Source organism: Panthera uncia (assembly GCF_023721935.1).
Source record: "Panthera uncia isolate 11264 chromosome B2 unlocalized genomic scaffold, Puncia_PCG_1.0 HiC_scaffold_25, whole genome shotgun sequence".
In the NCBI taxonomy this organism is placed as follows: domain Eukaryota; kingdom Metazoa; phylum Chordata; class Mammalia; order Carnivora; family Felidae; genus Panthera; species Panthera uncia.
The window spans coordinates 23,850,518-23,872,043 of NW_026057581.1; the positions used below are offsets into that span (position 1 = coordinate 23,850,518).

Sequence of the window (21,526 nt, forward strand, 5' to 3'; positions counted from 1 at the left end):
CTAATGTTTGGCACGGCTAATCTTTCCTAATTTGACAGTTTTGTAACCATTTCACTTTACATCATCGGATTGCTAAAAATCCATTCTTAACAGAAAACAAAACTTCTTTTTCCTTACGTAGGCATATTATCCACTTTTATTGTAGAAAGACATATACATATAAGTAAAAGGATCATTTCACTTGGTCTCACCATTCATAGGTAACCAGTTCACACCTGGTATATGTCTTTCCAGATTTATTTCTGTGCACATACACATGTACAAATATTTTGGTGAAAATATGATCATACTGTGAATACCATTTATAATGGCCCCTTGGGATGGATCAGTTTAGAGCCAGATCTTGTTTGGTGTCCATATAGGTCTGTACTGTTAAGACTGCATAGTCTTGCGCTGCATGGATGTACCAAAATTTATTTAATTCCCTGTCACTGGACATTTTTCTTGGACATTGTAAGCAATGCCTAAAATAACATTTTTGTACTAGTGTCTCTGGTATAATTATTTCCTTAGGATAAAGTCCAAGACACAGAACTGCAAGGTCTGAGAGATTAGCAGCATTTTTAAGGCTTTACAACGATGTCTATAAGGTGTATCTGTTACATCTTGCTTCATACAAATTCTTCTGTGTATCCAGAGCCCAGTCTACAGCTTTGAGCACCAGGGAGGCCAGCCGGGCGGCCTAGTCAACACTTCTGCCTAGTATGTCTGCCTCAAGGTAACTGAGCTGCTGAGGCATGGCTTGGAATTCAAATACTCTCTTGGCACTACAGGGGCAATCTGGAATACCCTTTTCTGGGGGGATATTTTCACCAGGAATCCAGATCAGGACAACACTTCCGCCAATCTCTGAGAATCTTGTCCAGATTCAAAAGCTATGGTAGGTTTAAACTTCTGGAAGATTTTATCTTCCCTGGACTCATGTTTTGCTGTGGAATCCAATTCTTTCTCGTGCGCTTCACCCACGCTTCCTATGATCTCTGCAACATCATCCTTTCTCACGACTTCAGGTGTAATGCCATCTTCTGTTTCTATTACAATTTCAAATCCTTAAAAGAGGAAGTGGGAGTCTGGAACTCAACTATCCAAAGCGGTAATGTGCTTTGGGACATCTGGAGCAGGTCTGGGGGCCCAGCTAGCCGCAGGCCCTGAAGAGGGGAGCTCCAGACTCCAGCTGGAGGCACAAGGATTCTCCTGTCTGTGGGGAGGATCCTCAGAAGGTGGCTCATAGGAGTAATACTCCTTTTTCCTGATTCCTAAAAACTCACAGCCGCCTTAGCCTGGTGGCTCTGGTAGCAGAAGAGGAAGAAGCCTCGGTGGAAGGCATCCCACGGTGGCCAGGCAGCGACACGTGGACACGTGCACCTGCAGCACAAAGCGCTCCATGAGCGATGAGCGACGCACAGCTCACAGGCCGGCTGCTACCCCGGGGGGGCCCCGCCCGGCCCCGCCCCCTCCGCGGGCTGCTCGCCCACCTCTGTCAGAACTGCTCCCAGACAGTTCTCTCAGCCCAGCGTGTCCTCCTCCCCAAGCCCTGCTCCGCCTCCCACTTAAATCCTTCAATATATTCATAAAAGCTGTTTTTAAATCCTTGTCTGATCCTGACATTTAAAAAATCTGTCATTTCTGGCTCTCTTTCTATTGCCTTGATCTCCGCACCCCCGAAATATGGGTCACATTTTCATACTTCTTTTCATGTCTACTATCTTTTGATTGAATTTAGGATATTGCAAATGTTTCATTTTCGAGCATTTGGATTTTGTTGTCCTCTTTGACAGAGTGCTGGGCTTCCTTCTTGCAGGTAGTTCTCTTACTTGCAGATCAGCAGGGTCCTTCCCAGGCTTGTTTCTAAGCTCTGTTGGGTGAATCTGGAGTAGCCTTTACTTTAGTGCTACTTAAGTTCTGTTCCTCAGGTGTGACCTTTCTGGGATTTCTACTGAATATCCTGGGTGTGGCTGGTCAGAACTCAAATGTCTCCAGTGCTGTGCAAGCTATAATTACTAAATAGTTTCTTTTTTTCTCTGGTAGCTGTTCTTTGCTTGGCCTTGTGGAATCTCCCCTGTATATCACAGAAGCTAGCCTTCAGCCAGAACCTTCAAAAGTGTCATGCAGATTTATGGAGCTATTTCCTTGCGTTGCTTTGCAACCTCAGCCTCCCTCAGCGTTCCAAACGTCTGTCTCTGTCTTCTCAGCTCAGCAAGACTGCTGTGCTCTGCTTGGATTCCTTCTCTCTGCACCATGGTTTAGAAAGTTCTTCAGGCAGAAAGCACAAGTGATTGTAGGGTTCAGCTCATTTCCCCTTTTTTTCAAAAGGTGTGTGTTTTCTGAGGACTGGAAACAGTGGTTTCTTATATCCTGTCCAGTGCTCTCATTGTTTATGGCACAAGAATTGGTCTAGAATCAATTTACTTCCTATATACTCTTTTAATGAGGTTTGGGGGGGGGTTATTATGTGGTTTTAAAAAAATACAAATACAAAACCAGTATACTGGCTCTAAGAGAGGTTTTCCCCACTCTTAGAAAATAAATGGGTAAAAATAAATAGTACCTTTTCTGCCTCTGAAGACATGTGATGCCACAAAGGGTTGCAGCAGCACCCATGAGGGAAGCTGATCTAAGGGGAAGGCCAACAGGATGTTGACAATAACAGTTCTAGAAAACACCTAGGTCTGTGATAACATCAGTGAGATGACCAACCCTGAATCTGTCCTAGCTTTAAACTAGCCATTCTCAAACACTTAGTCTCAGGGCCCCTTTACAGTCTTAACAATTATTGAAGATACCCGGGTGGCTCAGTCGGTTAAGCATCCAACTTCGGCTCAGGTCATGACATCACGGCTCATGAGTTTGAGCCCCACATTGAGCTCTCAGCTGGCAGGACAGAGCCTGCTTTGGATTTTCTGTCTCCCTCTTTCTCTTCTTTGTCTCTCTGTCCCTCCCCCTGCTTGTGCACTCTCTGTCTCTCAAAAATAAGTAAATAGGGGTGCCTGGGTGGTTGAGTCAGTGAGCGTCCTACTTCTGCTCAGGTCATGATCTCGCAGTTTGTGAGTTTGAGCCCCACGTAGGGCTCTGTGCTGACAGCTCAGATCCTGGAGCCTGCTTTGGATTCTGTGTACCCCCCCTCTCTATTCCTCCCCTGCTCATGCTGTGTCTCTCTGAGTCTCAAAAATAAATAAACGTTAAAAAAAATTTTTTAATAAGTAGACATTTAAAAAAAATTAAAGAAAAAAATAATTATTGAAGATCCCAACGAACTTTTGTATATGTGAGTTATAGCTATCAATGTTTACCATATTATTAATTGAAATTGAGAACATCACAAAACATGTATTTATTATTAATTTAAATAGATAATTGGGACACCTGGGTGGCCCAGCTGGTTGAGTGTCTGGCTTCAGCTCAGGTCATGATCTCGTGGTCCACATTGGGCTCTGTGCTGACAGCTCAGAGCCTGGAGCCTGCTTGGATTCTGTGTCTCCCTCTCTCTCTGCCCCTCCCTGGCTCACAGTCTGTCTCTCTTTTTCTCTCTCTCAAAAGTAAACATAAAAAAGTGTTTAAGTAGATAATTAATCTATTAGAGAATCTAAAACCCATGACATATTACCACAACTAACATTTTTATGAAAAATAATGTCTTATAAAACAAAAAATAACTTAGGGATACCAGTGACATTGTTTTACATTGTTTTTGCAAATCCCTTTAATGTCTGGCTTCATACCAGACAGCTGGATTTTCATAACTTCTTTTGAATTCATTTTGCTCTTATCTGTTGTTTTGGTTGAAAAAACAAACAAACAAACAAACAAATCTGGCCACACTCAGATATGTAGTGAAAAAAGGCAGGAATATTTTTATTCGTGTTGAGAGAATTGTGGATATTCTTCTTTAGTAGACACCAAAAACTTAACAAGTTGCAGTTATTTACAGGTTATTTATAATGTGGGCTCTGAAAGGATCTCCAAAAATACTTATACTCTGTTACAGGACTCAGGACATTTTTACTGTACAGGGTCAGACAGTCAATATTTTCCACTCTGCAGGCCTTGAAGTTTCCATTACAGCTGCTGAGGTTGGCCAGTGTAGCTTGACAGCAGCCATTGATGATATGTGAACACACGAGTATGGTTGTGTTCCAATAAAACTTTATTTACAGAAACTTTTTTGAAATAAACTTTTTGTAAACAACTGTTGACTTCTGCTTTATTACAAATTAAAATCCATCGGTCTATCCTGCACTTGGGATGGATGTTTTTCACCATGCCAAGGCCCTGAAAGGGTTTTAGGGACCTTCAGGGGTCACTAGATCACATTTTGAGAACTACTACTGTAATATTTTTGTTATATGAGGTCAAACATTTCTTATTGTTAAAGGCATTTTCCGTTGGATCTTTTGTTCCTTGCAGCCAAAAGCATCCTAGGTGATACATTCCTGGGTGGTTTCTCAAGCCAGAAATATGCACGCTAAGTTTCTATTTTGGATTGTGGGAAATGGCAAATCAAACCCAACCGCATTCCTTCCCGCCAGTTTGGTGTGCGGGCAGTAGAATGGGAATAGCAAGTTGCATGTCCAGACTGAGAGGTCCTGAGCCCGCTGGGAGCCTCACAGTGCCCTGGAACATTGCCAGAGAGCTTCAGAAAGTTTCACGTTTTCACTGGGAAGAACGGAGGTAACCAAAGAGTCCTCATTATCTAGACAAGGGGCATATTAGTCAGGATTCTCTAGAGAGACAGAACCAATAGGATTTATATATAAAGACATTTATTATAAGAAATTGGCTCTCATGATTATGGAGACTGAGAAGTTCTGTGGTCTGGTTTCTGAAAGCTGGACATTCAGGTGTAGTTCGAGGCTGAGTCCATAGGCCTGAGAATCCAGAGAACTGTTAGTGTGAGTCCAAGTCGGAGAACAGAAGGTGGATGTCCCGGCCCAAACAGTCTGGCAGACAGCAAATTCCCCCCCTCTTCCACCTCTTTGTTCTAATTCAGGCCTCCAGTGGATTGGATAACACCTGCCCACACTGAGAAGAGCAACTGTTCTACTCAGTCTACTGATTTAAATGCTAATCTCATCCAGAAACACCCTCACAGAAATGATGTTTAGCCAAATATCTGTTCACCCTATGGTCCAGTCAAGATGACACATAAAAGTAACTATCACAATAGGACAAGGCAGGATAAGTCAGCATGAACTTTAGAATGTCAGACTACAGGGGAATGCGGGTGTCTGAAAATGTGTGAGCATGTAGGAGGACAGTGAACAGGACACCCCTGTCTGATAAGGTCCCTGTGCCAGCATCACATCTGCCTCCTACTGCTTAGAACCAACCTCAGGGAGCAGAAGGAGAGGGTGAAAACTCTGAGTTGACTGAGGGTGTCCTAAATTGACAAGTATTAATCTACATTGACTACATTCGCATTGTCATTTCTGCCAAACAGAATAGGGGCTCTTGAGATAGAAATTAAGATCAATTTTAGGAGGACTTAAAAATTTTTATATGCCTTTGTTTAAGCACTAAAAATTCATATTTCCTAACAATGAACATCATCAGACTCAAAGATTTTGCCAACCTGATGAAGAGAAATATCCCACTATCATTTTACTTCTTTTTTTTTTTAGTTTATTTATTTATTTTGAGAGAGAGTGTGTGTGCAGGAGGGGCAGAGAGAGAGAGAAAGAGAGAGAATCCCAAGCAGGGTCTGCGCTGTCAGGGCAGAACCTGATGCGGAGCTCGAACTCACAAACCATGAGATCATGACATGAGCCAAAGTCAAGAGTCAGATGCTTAACTGGCTGAGCCACCCAGACACCCCCATTTCTATTTCTTAATTATCAGTGAGGAAAAGCATCATTCAGATGTTATTGGGGGCACTATTTTTGAATCCCCCACAGTGCTTTTGAATTCAGGGCAGTTAACGTTACAGTTTAGAATCTGCAGACAAACCTATGTGCACAGAAATGGGTGCTGCTACTTTTACCTTTTTTTTTTTTTTTTTTTTTTGAGAGAGAGGGAGAGAGAGAGAATGAGGATGGGGCAGAGGGCGAGGAAGACTGAGAGAGAATTCCAAGAGGGCTCCATGCCCAGCACACAACCCAACTCGGGGCTTGATCCCATGACCCTGAGATCATGACCTGAGCCGAAATAAAAAGTTAGATGCTCAAATGACTGAGCCACCCAGGTGCCCCTACTTTTATCTTCAAAGTGAGTAGACTTAACCATTTGTCAAGGACTAAATAGACCACTTACAAGACATATTGCTCCATTTCAAGTTGACTTTCTGCCCTTTTTGTATGTTGATGCTGTTTACCATGGAAATTCCATTTGTTTTCATATATACACTTCCCTGCTATGCCTTGCACTCAACTCTGTTGACTGGCTTCTGGAAACAAGGCCAGGGCACTAGGCTCTGCGTGATTCAGGATTTTGTTACTTCCCAAATCTCTCTTCTCTTTCGCAATATTCTAATAAAAATAATCGTATACTTCTTTGAATCTACATTCCTCATGACAGGCAAGTAATTTTCCGTGTTGTGCAATTTTCTTATATATATTAAACAGCTTTGGTTTGCTTGCCTGCAAGGGTAATATCCATCTATAAATTACTTTGATTAAAAACAAACTGGGGGGCGCCTGGGCGGCTCAGTAGGTTAAGCATCCAACTCTTGACATTGGCTCAGGTCATCATCTCAGTTTCGTGAGTTTGAGCCTCACGTCTGACCCTGCACGGACAGTGCAGATCCTGCTTGATATTCTCCCTCTCTCTCTCTCTGCCCCTCCCCTGCTTGCACGCTCTCTTTCTCAAAAATAAATAATATATAAAACAACTTTTTAAAAAAATGGTACACAGGATAAAGAAGATTCCCTGAAATCCCACTTCTCTAACATAGCAGTTATTTGCTTTTTTAATATTAGCTTTAATCATTGTTTAACTACACAGATATTTTACATATTTATCATGCTGTGTCATTAAGCATTGGTTATCAGTCTGGTATATTTAGCCTACAAACATGATAAAACATAAGAACAATTGTATTATGGATTTTCACAGTCCTTGGCTGTTGTGAAATTCAAATATCATCACCTCTCTTTATTCTACATTTTAAATTAATTTATTTATTTACTCATTTATTCAAGAAATATAGGGGTGCCTAGGTGGCTCATTTGGTTAAGTGTCCAACTTCTGCTCAGGTCATGATCTCACGGTTCACAGGTGTAAGTCCCACATCAGAGCTTGGGGACTTCTTTGGATTCTGTGTCTTCCTCTCTCTCTGCTCTTCCCCTGCTCATGCTAGCTCTCTCTCTCTCTCTCTCTCTCTCTCTCAAAATAATGATAAATGAACATTTTTAAAAAATATTTATGGTGCTAGGCAATGCAGGTACAAATATAAATAAAAGAGACATTGTTCCTGCTCTTAAGGATATTACAGTCTAGAAAGGGAGATAGATACCATCATGTGATTTTCATGCATTTACCCATTTGAGCCTTGCATTCATGTTATATTTGCACAAGCATCAAAATAGGAATGCCCATTTTTTTTTAAATGATCTCACTAATTATGAACAAGTGGACTGATATGTGGCAGCTCTGGGTGTTTTGGTTGATCGAGTTATTTCCTCAGGACTATAAAAGCAGAACCATGGCAGGGATCTGGAAGACTTTCTGTCCACTTTTGTGGTTTAATCTCCAGACAGCACTCCCTTCTACTTCCTGCCACAGGATGGGTAGTCAGATAAAACGTTCTTCTGAATGAGAAAAACAATTAAGCATTGAAAATGTGAGAACAAGAAAACACCAGATAAAAATAGAACTCACCAGTCTGCTTTATGAAACACATTTTTAACTGGTGGATTTAAAGGTAACAGTTTTAGCTTATTCTATCCTTTGTGGACTACACCGCATCTATAAAGAGGAAGTCAGCAAAATATTAACTAACGGTACCACCTGGTATTAAAAAAAAATTGTTTTATGTTTCAGGCCTAGAACTAATCATTAACCCTTTTAAAAAAAACTTTTAAAAAATTTGTTTAAGAAATATCACTTAAAACTACCAAGTTGAAAGAATAGCACAGTCAACTCTTGTATACCCTTCTTCTAATTTCAACAGTTTTTCATGTTTTGCCCATTTTCTGGCATTTGCTTGTGTATAGATATACATTTATATATATATTTTTCTGAATTATTTGAAAGTAGATTATAGACATCATAACAATTCACCCTTAAAAGTTTCAGTATACCCCTCCTAAGGACAAAGATGTTCTCTCTTTTTTTTTAAATAATTTTTTTAAAAGTTTATTTTTTGAGAGAGAGAGAGAGAGCAGGAGAGGGGCAGAGAGAGAGAGGGAGACACAGAATCTGAAGCAGGCAGCACAGAGCCCAAAGCGGGGTTTGAACTCATGAACTGTGAGGTCATGACCTGGGCCTAAGTCGGATGCTCAATCAACTGAGCCACTCAGGCACCCCAAAAACATTCTCTTATATAACTACAAGGCCATTACTACCACCAAGAAACTTATCATTAATTCATTAGTGTCACCTAATATCCAAATGCCAGCCACAACATCCCAGGATCGTGAGTTGGCTCAGCCCATCTTCCTGCAGGCCTTGCTGCCTGGGCACTGAGCCTTGTCCCAGCCCTGTCCCCTGCCTGTCCAAACCTAGAAGTCTGACTTGGAGCAGAGACTATGTTGGACTGCCCAGAGCCTATGTCAGTCACCTCCATCCACCAGCACAGACCTCTGGATGCCGATGCCTTCCCATACCCCTATAATTGAGCTCACTGTTCCCTATCCCTGTGGGCTAGACCTGCAGCCAGGCTGATGCCTCTTGACCTTGACCTGTGGCCATTCAGTAGCTGTCCATTGATATTTCAAATGGCAAGTGAAGATGTTAATCATATGTAATAGGACTGGCCATAGACATTTCCAACTTGTTCTTGAGCACAACACTACTAAAACAAAATGGCTTTTAGCAGCAACACCCATGACTTAAATTTCATTAATATTTATGTCAAAAGAGAGTTGCTCATAAAAGCAAGGTGAGTTTCATCTTCTTAGTGAAAGGAATGCCTTGGACCGATGAAGACCAAATTGTTGACGGTGGTGAAGTGAACTGCTTCAACTCTCATTCCCCTTGCTTATTTAATCTCTCAGCCTAAGCCTGTCTCTTGTAGCAGGGCAGGGAGAAAAAAACTCTTCAAGTCCCAGTGGCCATCTGCAAAGACCGTGACAGGACTGAACACAATTAGCAAAGATTCCGTGCAAGGATGAATGGGTCAGGTGACACACACATTTGCCAGCCCTGGCTCTTGTCCTGGTCACTTGCAGGTCCAGAGAACAGGGAGGACTCTGCAGAGCTCTTTGCCCATGGCAGAGAGATGCAAGCATTTCTCAAGGGCACGGGCTTATTTGAATAAGGAGTACTCCCTACTCCTGCCCACTAGGAAGGGGAACTTGCTGGAGGGACAAAAAGCCCAAGAGAAAAGGAAAAAGCCTAGGAGTGAATAAAAATAGAAACAGGCTCAATGCTCTGGCAGGCAAGATTCTCAGTGAATCTGGTCCTTCAGTGAGTAGAAATATCTCATTGAAGTGTAATCCCATGGGCAGGCTTTTGGGCTTTCTGTTTTCGCCACATTAACACCCTGACAAAGGGCTGCAGCATTGTTGATGCAGGAAGTGAAGGGAAGAGTAGATGGCTCCCCCCCCACTTTTTCCCTTTCATGCAGACAGTCCTGGAGGCTGTGTAGTGGTTACCTAGGCAACTGTGGATGTGAAACTCCAGAAAATGTGCTGTCAGGCGGCAGGAGATGCAACTGCTGAATTTTCTACTGGCATGACACGATGCCAGGCCATTTTCTTAACCCCTCTGAACAGTTTCATCCTGCACCAGGAGGAGATCATCTCTACCTCATGTGTGCATGTGCGTGTGTGTGTGTGTGTGTGTGTGCAAGTGCCTGAACTGACACTAGAACACAGAAGGAGCTCAGCGTGGATCTCCCTTCTTTCCCACTCACCTCACAAACATGTTGCACTCAGTAGGCACCACTGAATAAATGGGATAGAGATCTGATATAGAAACAGTTTTGGTAACAAACGAGACATTAATTCAGTTTCTGTAATTGGAATGATACTTAACACTTGATAAGAAAGTTTAGTTTTGGTGTTAGGTGGTAAATCTTTTGTAAATTGAAAGATCATTTGAAATGCAACTACTTCTAGTTTATCGCCTTTATTAATTTGAAAGTTTGAAAACGTAATGTTTTAGATGCTCCTTAAGCCAATACAGCTGCAATTAGTAGGGGTTTGATGAGCCTCATAAATAGCACTCCCTTTTTTTTGCTCTGCATGAATTCAGACCAAATGAGAGATGGCTGGAGGAGTTGGACATAATATCAATGGCGAAATGGCAGCATTATTACCGATAAAACCCATAGTACTGACCAAGCAACAACAATGGGCCTTTTGATGCTGCTCCTTAGAATTGGAAAGACTTCACATTCCCACCCCAGGCTGTGGCCCCTCCCCGAGTTAGCACCCCCCGTCAGGGATGGGCCTCCTCACCTTCTGGTGCAGGCCGCCCACAGCACCCTCTCCCGGCAGGCAGACCACCATCCAAGCAACGCAGTGTAATTAGAGGTTGCGGACCATGTGGGCCTTAAGGACTTCAAAGGAGTTAAAACTAGACGTTTCCAATTGAATTAAGGAAATGAATTCCCCCTTCGGGACTCCGAGGCTCCTGGAAGTTGGTCCACCAGTGGAAACTTAGCTGAGCCCCTGTCTTCGAGTGCCTTCAGCTAGAAAGCTGCCTCACCCACACGCATGGTCCCTTCCTCAGGGACATGTTGCATGTTGAAGAGGGCATGAAGGTTTAGCCCCCTTGCCTCAGTTTGGGACATCCCTGAAGGATCATCTCCAGGGCATCCCCTGGGACTCCAATATGCTTCTTGGACAAATCTCTCCAAGTCTGTTTCCCGAGGGACCGTTGGGAGACAAGTAATTTTCAATTAACTAGATCATGTATCCAGATTGTAAGGAGGTGATAGACTCTACCATACAGAATTATATCTGGAAACTCACATTCTTCTGTCATTTTCTTCATATATTTATACGATCATATTTCTCCCCAGTTTTTTTTTTCTTCAGCTGCTTCTCTGTGGAGTTGCTATTCATCTGATGTTGGGCCTCTGGCTAGCCCTCTAATTTTTTTCAGCAAATTCTCTCCTATTTTCCATACCCCTACCCCTTTTAGATTTGCTTGACTTATATCTTCCAGGGTCTCAACTGAGTTTTCAATTATGTTCTTATATTTTCTAATTTTTAAGAATTTTTCTCAATTCTTTAATTTTACCTTATATGTGTTCTATTCTTATTTCATGGATACACTATATCATCCCTTCTCTGAGGAGATTCATGAAACTTTTAAAAGACGTTTTCTTTTCCCTTCGTAATTTTCTCCATGTTTCTTTCTTTCTTTTTAATCCTTGTTTACTTGTTTGAGCCTCTGTCTTTCATGATAGAAGATCTGGTAATCTTTAGTTGTATGCTCATTTTTTAAAAGTTTAATTATTTTTTTTTTCATAGACAGAGAGCACAAGCAGGGGAGGGGCAGAGAGAGAGAGAGAGAGAGAGAGAGAGAATCGCAAGCAGGCTCCTCATTGTCAACACAGAGCCCAACATGGGGCTTAAGCTCATGAACAGCAAGATCATGACCTGAGCTGAAATCAAGAATTGTATGCTTAACTGACTGAGCCACCCAGGCCCCCTGTGTGCTCATTTTTAAGACAGAGTCACTAAGAAGCTAATCGGGACCTCCGAGCCCATGGGTAGAGCGTTTTGAGCATAAGATTCATTAGGTGAATTATGGGTGATCTGTCCTGTTGTTTGCTTGGAGAACTCTCAGTGGCAGTGTACAAATTGGACAATAGCTGAATATTTGCTCTTTGATAGTGAAATTTTGTGTGTCAACTTAGCTGAACTATGGAACCCAGCTGTTCAGGCAAACAATAGTCGAGATGTTGCTGTGAAGGTATTTTGTAGACATGATTCACATTTCAACCAATTTACCGTTTTATTAACAGATTACCCTTTATAATATGGATGAGCCTCATCCAATGGTTGAAGTCCTTAAGAATAAAAACTGAGGTTTCCCAGAGATGAATCCCTTCCAGACTGTCACATAGAAACCCTGCCTGAGTTTCCAGCATGTGGGCCAGCCCTGCAGATTTCAGGCTTTCTTGGTTCTGTTTCTAGAGAAACTGACTGATACATACTCCTTTACCATATGATTTTGCTACTCCACCAATCAAGAAGTGGAGTCTATTTCTCCACCTCTTGAATCTGGATGTGGCCACATGATTTGCTTTTGCCAACGGGACATTAAAAAGTGTGATACAAGGAAGGGTAGGAAAAGGACTTATGGATTGGGGCTTGCCCTCTCCTGCCACTGGGGACCATTTTGCCACCACATAAACAAGCAGGATCAACCTGATGGATGACAAAAGACACATGGTTTTTCCAGCTGACATCAAGCCAACTGCCAAACATGACAGTGAGTCCCTCACTAGACCAACAAGCCTGCCAACCAATAGATATGTGAGTGAAGCTACCCTAGAACATCAAGCCCTAAATGAACTGGCCCATAACAAAACCACTCAGCCAACTCTCAAGCTTATAATTAGTAGTAAATATTTTGTCTTAACCCACGAAATTTGGTGGTGGATCTTTATGCAGCGAAAGATAGCATATATAATCATTATTATTACGTCTTTCTTCTTAAAATGATCATATGGCTCAGATTATCCCCACCAATACCCTGCTTCTTCTGCCTGGCTGCCAGCATTCCAACTGATGAGTAGAAGGCTGGAGTTTTGAGCATTCATAATGTAAATATTTATTTAGTCCCCTGAATAAAGTATGGCCAACTATGAAGTTTTAGAGGACATAAGGTGTTCACACAGGAGACTACCCTCACTTCTAACAACAAGTGCAAGTTCAAGGGGCCCCCAGAAACACACTCAGTTTTAGTAATTTGCCAGAAGGATTCACAGAACTCACTGAAAGCTGTTATGTTCATGGTTATGGTTTGTTATGGAGAAAGCATATAGGTTAAAATCAGCCTAGTCAGTTTAAGCATCTGCCTTTGGCTCAGGTCATGATCTCACGGTTCGTGGTTTCTAGCCCTGCATCAAGCTATCAGGCTCTGTGCTGACAGCTCAGAGCCTGGAGCCTGCTTCAGATTCTGTGTCTCCTTCTGTCTCTGTCCCTCCCCCACTCACGCTCTGTCCGTCTCTCTCTCAAAAATAAATAAACATTAAAAAATATATTTTTTTAAATCAACCAAGACAGGAGAAACTTGGGGAAGAGTCCTAAAGGGTCCAAATGTAGAGATTCCAGTCATCTTGTCCCCATGGAATCAAGGACAATGTTAATCCCTAGGATATGTGTATGAAACACACACAACCAAGGAAGTTCACCTGAGCCTGTGGGGTCCAGAATTTTTGTTGGGGCTTTTATCTCCTGCCATCAGGGACACATACTCTTCACATGGCCAACATTTAGTCTCCAGCCCCTTCTGATACCTTCAGTCTCTAGTTCCTGGGAGATCTAAACTAGTACCAAAGCCCTTATCATAAAGCACATTGACAGACTGGTGGCTAAAGCCCTCAAGCAAATAAAAACGCTCCTATTAGACATTCCAGGGCCCTAGAAATCACTTCCCAGGAGCCAAGAGCAAAGGCCAGACCTCTCCTTGGATAAGAATAAGTTTTCACGGGGCGCCTGGGTGGCTCAGTCAGTTAAGCGTCCGACTTCAGCTCAGGTCACGATCTCACGGTCTCCGAGTTCGAGCCCCGTGTCGGGCTCTGGGCTGATGGCTCAGACCCTGGAGCCTGCTTCCGATTCTGTGTCTCCCTCTCTCTCTGCCCCTCCCCCGTTCATGCTGTGTCTCTCTCTGTCTCAAAAATAAATAAACGTTAAAAAAAAAAATTAAAAAAAAAAAAAAAAGAATACGTTTTCACTATACAGGTCACCCCCCAAGCTTTTGGCCAAGACTCTGTTACAGCAAAACAATTACCTTTGTCTGGGCATCTATAATTAATATAGTATTTACTACACAAAGCAATAGTAACTCACCCTATAAAGCCATGACATACATGTTCATATTATTGTACTGGGTTGATTACTCTTTTCCCTTCTCAATGTATGCTATTTGTACTTTATGATAATCTTGTACAGAACTGTTTAGCATAAAAATTAGGTGATGGTTAGTTAAATCCAGTTGTTCCTCAAGCCAGTCATTTTATTAATCCTGATGAGGCCTTAATCAATTTCTCAATATATTTGATTATCAATATCAGTATTACCATAAGACCTGTTTACTTAAGGTGGTTAACTCTGATCAACAAGGCCAGTGTTACACCATATCACCATATCAGGTTGCACAGCAACCTGAAAAATAAGAGTCAAAAGATCTGCCACATTACCAGAGCCCCACTGAGTCATTATCAATTAGTCCAGTCCATCATCGAATCTTATGATTTTTCTCTGAGTCATGTCACTCGGTTTGTAGGCTTCCATTTGACTGTGTCAAGGTTCCAAAGGCAAGAGTAGTCCACCAAAGTGTATGGCTCCACCCTTTCAGGCATCTGGTGTAATTGGGCTAAGAGACAATACCATCTCTTGTCCGAGTCTCTCTCAAGGCCCCAATATAATAGTGCATTTCCTTCATTGTGTAAACCATTTATTCATTCCTTTTATCCTCACCTTTTATCCTCACCATTCCTCCTTCTCCACATTTACCATTTTAATTTTACCAAGCATTTCCACCTTCTTTTTTGGAAAGGATGTTATGTTTGGCTACTGTATTGGTCTAGATTGCCAGCAGCAATACTAGTCTAGCAAGTACCTCTCCCTCAATCCTCTCATTCATATAAGATAGGGTTACATGTGTACAGAAATAGTGGACTTTCTTGACCTCTAGATAGTGTAGCTGCATTCACTGTTAACCTCAGTATTGCAAGATGAGATAAAGGCACCACCCACTCCATCAGACCCTTAGTAATTCTGACATAAGATTCAAAATTATGGTGACAGTTTCTTGCTTAGGGATCATCCCTCCTACTGGCACCTGTGGTCGTTGCTCTGTTCCCAGTACCACTGTATTAGGTAGGAAAAAAGAAAGTTGAGGTTATATGGGGAAGAATTGTAGAGTAATAGCATCCCCTCCTACCTCATTCCCCAGATCTCATAGAAAAATGGAGAAATCTGCCTGATGGGTACACTTCATTGGCCCTCTTTATGTTGAGTGTGAGCACATACTCATGAAGGCATGTAAGCCAGCCCTTCATGCCTTAATCATTGACTGTTCTAGTTATCTATCAAACTATCAGGATCAAAGTTATGTTCCTTGAGCTGAAGACATGTGACTTGATGGCACAACTTGGTACAATATCTTCTAGTTCAGTCCTTTCATAGTATTTTGAACATTCACCTCTATCACTAGGTATGCAAAACCTAATCCAGAGCAAGTGTCTACTATGGCAGGAACCTAGTTGTAATCTCTAGGAGCATCAGCTCGATTTGACAGCTATGTGCATGGCCTTCCCCTTGGAGACTGCCCCAGAGCCATCTGCAGCCTCTCTCTTTCTTGTGGGCAGACTGTACAGTTGGTATTTTGTGCTTCATAGGGTGCAGGAGGAATATGTCTAAATTTAGCCCATCTCTGAATTGCTATAGGACAACACAGGAGGCCACCTCAAGTGAGTGCACAAGGATTGCCACTGGCCAATTCCAGCTACTTCCTGATACCAGGAAGAGGTTCTTCTCATAGGCATTGACATGTCCTACTTTAATGTACCTCTTGTGCCTGGGTGTCTCAGTTGGTTAAGTGTCTGACTCTTGATCTCAGCTCAGGTCTTGATTTCAGGGTCATGAGCTCAAGCCCTGTGCTGGGCTCCACACTAGGCATGAAGACTACTTAAACAACAAAATTAATAATAATTATTATTATTACTATAATAATTATTATAATAAAATCATAATAAATAATAAATAAATAATAATAAAGTTTTAAAATAATAAAAATTCCCATAATGATTTTCATAAGGCTGTACCCCATATGGATATCCCTTTAATAGGCCAGCTTTCCATTGTCTATCTGCCTGACCCCACAGCCAGGCCATTGGCCACCACCATGAGTCAGTAAAAACCCAAACACAGAGGCAAATAGCAGGCATTCCAGCCCACTGAGCTGAATTGTTTTTCTTTTCTTCAATAAGAATGGCTTGGAACTGTTCACTTTGGAATTCTTATCCATAAACCAAGAGGCTTTTTGTTGGTCAATAGAGAGTTGGTCAATAGAGAGTGGTCAATGTCTACTCAAGTAGACATAGGGGCTAGCAGCGCCTCAGGTGGTTACAAAGTCAGACCCAGAGAAAAAGAAGCTCCCTGCTCAGGAATATATCTCCTTGTTTTCCCTTAGCACCATTTCCTATATAAATAATTTATTTTTTATTATGGAACCCTTCTGAGCACTCCCCTCTCCATTATAATATTTTTAGGACATTATCCAAGACATTATAGGTATTTCAATATTATTCTATGTCTTTCAGTCATAGGAACAATTTCAACTCATGTCAAATAGCAAGCTAGTAATTGTCTTTCAAATGGGAATGTTCTGGAATTTTCAAATGGAAATCCTAGTGGTCATTGCTGGGTGGCACTCACAGGCTTTTGCCATTAGCCCCAGTCTGCACCCAACATAGGGTTATTGTACAGATAATCTGTCTGTACCAGCACCCCAGTCGAATTAACAATCTGTGTGGGCTCAGGCAATGTTTTTGACTCCCATTTAGCTGTCTTATTAATAATGGCTGAAAGGAGGCTTTACATGACTTCTGTATGATGATACTAGGTAGGGGAAGCATGCCTCAATTAGACACAATATTCACCCCCATAATATATTCAGGTAACAGAGACACAACCACTTCTCATAGTCTGTTCAAACATTCATCCAACTTTTCACCTGAATCCCACTATTTCATTCTCATCTCTACCCAATCTAACAGTAGCCACTGTCAGAACTTTACTTTCAAGCTTTGGCATCATGGTGCACAGGGCTCCCATGTCAAGGAGTCCCAGAAACATCATTCTTAGTCTCCTCAGCTATTTTACCCACTCATGTGCACAAACCCTTGGGCCCTTTTGCCAATCATTAACTTGATTAGGTTGTGGAACCATCACCTCAAGAAATTCTAGGGAGACTTTCCCATTTTCATCTTTGCCATCCAACTTTTGAAATTCTTTCAAACTAGGGTGAATAAAGCAGATTTGTGTAAGGCCTTTCAGTGTGGGGTCCTGCAGTGGCTCTTATCAGTCTGTCCAGTTTCTGAGATTGCTGCAGTAAGACCTTTATTTTGGTCCCATCTATGTCTGCTTTATTTATCCAGTAACTGTTTAAAGGTTTCTATCTTCCTGGGATGGGTTTCTAGACTCTCCCTTTTGTCTTTTCCCCCCATTATCTTGCAAATCTTAACTATCTGTGGCTTCAGTTTAACTATTTCCTTTGGTGACAGACAGAACAGACTGATTCCAAAGTTTGGCTCAGCATCAAGATCCATCCCAACACTCTACCTTTCATTTTGGTTATTACAGATAACAACAACCAAGGGAGTGATATTTGCTTGTTTCTTGTTACTTTGCACTTCCTTATGCATCCAGTGAGACAACTTCTCCAGGAGCTGGAGCCAAATTTCTAAATTCTTTTGGTAACTTTTACCTCCAGTAACAAATTGTGGCACAGCTCCAGTTCTGTATCCTAGGTGACCCCGTGGCTACCCAGGAATCAAAGCCTCACCACCCCCCACCCATTCATTCTTCTTTCTTGAACAATGTTTCCATGAGTCAGGGTCAGGCTAGTGAATCCCACTTCTGACACAAACAGGGAAGCATTTGGGCCAACTGTGAAGTCAGAGGGAACAGTCTCCAAAAACATCCTTCCTTCTGACATGAGCTGCAAGGTCAACAGTCTCCAAGATTACCCTTAGGTTTGATTATTCACTAGGAGGACTCACAGAATTCACTGAAAGCTGTTATACGCACAGTTAGAGATTTGTTTTTAAAGGGAGTCTATAAAAGATACAGATTAAAATTAAGCAAGAGAAGAGCACAAAGGGAAGAGTCCAGAGGAGAACTATACACAGAGTTTCTGTTGTCCTTCTATGGAATGAGGACATGTCACTCTCACTGCATTGATGTGCAACAATATGCAAGGGGTACTTCCCACTAGGGAAGCTCACCTGAGCCTCAGTGTTCAGAGTTTTTATTGTGCCTCATGTGCATGTGGATGTCCCAGCCCACACATCCAAACCCCATCATCCCCTTTTTACATGCAGTCTCCCCTTGGTCCTAAGGGTGCACACTGAAGGCATGGCCTGCCCTCAGGGAGACAAAGGGAGAGAGACTTATACGTGTACTACAAGTGGGCTCAGAGCAATTTGGGCAGGAATTTCAGACATTCTGGGATTTGGGACATGATCCAAAAGAGGGGTGCAAGCTTTGGGTGGATATGACCTCTTGGTTCTACAAGTGTCTCCCATGGGGAGGTGCATGGCAGAAAGGAAGAAATGAAGAATGAAAGAAAGAAAGGAAGAATGAAAGAGAGAAAGAAAGAAAGAAAGAAAGAAAGAAAGAAAGAAAGAAAAAGGAAGAAAGAAGGGAGGGAGGAAGGAAGAAAAGAATGCCCATAATTGGAATAGATCCTGTTATTGAGCTAATCTTATTAACCCATATCAAATCTTTAGCTAGACTGCCTGCTTTCATCACCATAAAATTTTGATTTCAGTTCTTGAGGCACTAATTGATCAAAAAGGTTTACAAAAGCATGTTATATCTACGAGCCTAGATGTGGAATCCCAGTCCCAGACAAAGAGGCTTTACCTTCCTTCCTTGCCAGGTTATGAAGAAGCCTTAGAACAAGAGTCTAGGGGATTAAAGGACTCTCAGAAGGTTTGACTATCACAGCAGATCACACAGGGAAGATTTTTGCACCTGGAGCTGCAGCTGTGTGGGCCAATGACAAGTGTGCCAGAACTCCTACATGTTCCATGTTCTGCTACAGGAAATGACCAGAACTATGGACAATCTTACCAAAGACACCAACATCATCACCAGAGAACCAGGGGAAACTCCAGTGAATAGTCCTTAACAATTGTCTGGCATTGGACAGGATTCTGGCTTGCCAAAAGGGTGCCTGGGCAGTGGTCAGAAGTACTACTGGGCATGTATTCCCATAACGTCTATGCCACCACCAGAAATATTCACTGCACACCCAGAAATCCATCAAATTGCCACTGTCATCTTCCTTCTGCCATTAAGTATGCTTCAAGTCCAACATCTCAGAGCCTTCTCAGCTAACTCCCTTCAAATTTCAAATTGTGGTTGTACTCCCTAAATTAATCCTTAATAATTATTCTTTTAGTGTATTCCAAAGTATACCTCTGTGACACCCCTGATCTCAAAGACCCTCTGACACCTGTCAGTCTAAGGACATGCCCAGCAGATGATAACAACTAGTCTTTCTGAGCCAGCAAGAACATGGAAGCCAGCCCACCTCTGACAACCAACTGAACCAACACCAACCTCACAATGACTGTTATTCCATCCCCCAGAGCAGATTGTATGTATGAATAAAAGGAGTAAATGACCAAGTGTTCACAATTTTCCACTTCTTACCCTCTACTTTGCTTCACCCAAACTTATGCAGGCTTTCCCTTACCTACAACCCATAAATTTGGCTTGCCCCAAGTTTAAACAAGCACACCGGTGAACACCGACCTCCCGAACAGTTCAGTGTGAGAATCTGCTGACTTTGGAGAAAAATATTCCCCACTGCACAACCTGATTTTACACCTGCAGCCCCACCATCTTCCCTCCTCACCTACATAGTCCCTGCTGATCCTGCCCACCTCCCCCCTATAAAAGACAAGTCTGTTCTGATGGGCATTGGATGCTTGCAACTTTCTGAGATCAGAATGTTAGATAATTTCCCTAATGTGAGCACCATCTGGACATGATGATACATAATGTCAGAGTCTGACTTCCTGTCTGGAAGGCGGCAGGTGACCGTCCTGGGGCAGGGACTTCCCACCGCAGTGGGCGAGGCAGGAGCCAGCGTGGTGCAAGGGTGTGGGCGGGCGCCTGGACAAGGACGTGGTCTCTTTCAGAACCGCCATATTGCCCACCCCAACCTTCCCCGCCCCTTTTCCTGCTGCAAATTCACAATGGAGCCTGTGCCCTCAGAGTGCCCTGCTCTGGCCACTGTCCCCAGTCGGGCTCCCAGATTCCTCCTGCCTGCCCTTCCCCAACCATCCCCTGCTGGGGGCAGGGGCGACAGGCCACAGGATGTCAGTGGTAGAAAACTGTGCTGCCTGGAAGGCTGGGTGGGGTTTGCGCCAGGAGACATTGATCCCTGGAGGCAGTCTCTCAGGGCGGGGTCCAAGAGGTCCTTGGTCCTGGCTGGCAGGACCCGTCCATCAGCTGGGATGCTGTGACATTCAGCCCTGCCTGGGGGTGATGGCCTTCCCAGCATCCATAGCTTTCCCTAGAAGGGGATCTGCTGGGCTCACCCTCCTGGTTCAGTGCCCTTCCCAGCTTTGCAGTCTGTCGCCATAATATGGCCGATGCTCTGCAGATTTCCAAGCCCCTCTGCAGCAGCTGCTGGAGGTACAGGGGCTTGCGGCTATAGGACTCCTCCACTGTCTGACCACAATGGCCACTGTTCCAAGGACATGACAGGGAGAAAAGGGCCATCCTTCTTGATGTTTAGGATGCTAGGCCATCATGTGGTTTTTTTTTTTTCTCCCCAGTTTTGGGAGGTCATCAGTGATGAGCATGGGATCGACCCCACTGGCAGTTACCATGGAGACAGTGACTTGCAGCTGGAGAGAATCAATGTGTACTACAACGAAGCTGCTGGTGATTATTTCAGTGTTTTTTGTTTGGTTTTGTTTTTTTGCCCAGTCAACCTTGCTTTGCATACCGTGGCAGACGGAATGTGCTAGGAACATACAAATGCCAAAGACATGCTTCTTGCATTCATTTTAAATGTCAACTGGCAAAAATACACTTTATAGTTCCTTACGACTCCTGCATGTTTGCCATGACTAAGCATGCCATCATCTCTTTTAAAGCAGAAAAGCACCTCTGCTCACTTTTGCCTCAGATGCTAGAATTTTCTCTAATGATTCTGCCGTGAAAGGCACATAGAGCACAGTCTTGCCTGTGATTCCCTTGCCCACTGCAGGTCTAAGTCTGGCTCTGTTCCCCACAGGTAACAAATACGTACCTCGGGCCATCCTGGTGGATCTGGAGCCAGGCACCATGGACTCGGTCAGGTCTGGACCATTTGGCCAGATCTTCAGGCCAGACAACTTCGTGTTCGGTATGTAGTCCTGATCCATGGCAAATGGCTCAGTGAGTCTCCTTTCTCAACACTGTGGAAATCATCGTTCTTGGTGCTGAATGCTAAGGTGGAG

General features: G+C 43.0%; 1 protein-coding gene and 1 pseudogene across 2 annotated transcripts in view; one reads left to right on the forward strand and one right to left on the reverse strand.

Annotated features, from left to right (window-relative positions):
* Positions 1 to 21,526, forward strand: part of TUBB2A (tubulin beta 2A class IIa) — a 55,517-nt gene that overhangs the window by 18,683 nt on the left and 15,308 nt on the right. The window contains exons 2-3 of one of the 2 annotated variants that reach the window (XM_049655103.1): positions 20,858 to 20,966; positions 21,322 to 21,432. In XM_049655103.1, coding sequence (XP_049511060.1) covers positions 20,858 to 20,966; positions 21,322 to 21,432 — 220 coding nt within the window. The remainder of the gene's footprint in view (positions 1 to 20,857; positions 20,967 to 21,321; positions 21,433 to 21,526) is intronic. The other variant, XM_049655104.1, reaches the window with a different exon arrangement.
* LOC125908469 (programmed cell death protein 2-like) lies at positions 502 to 20,224 on the reverse strand (annotated as a pseudogene).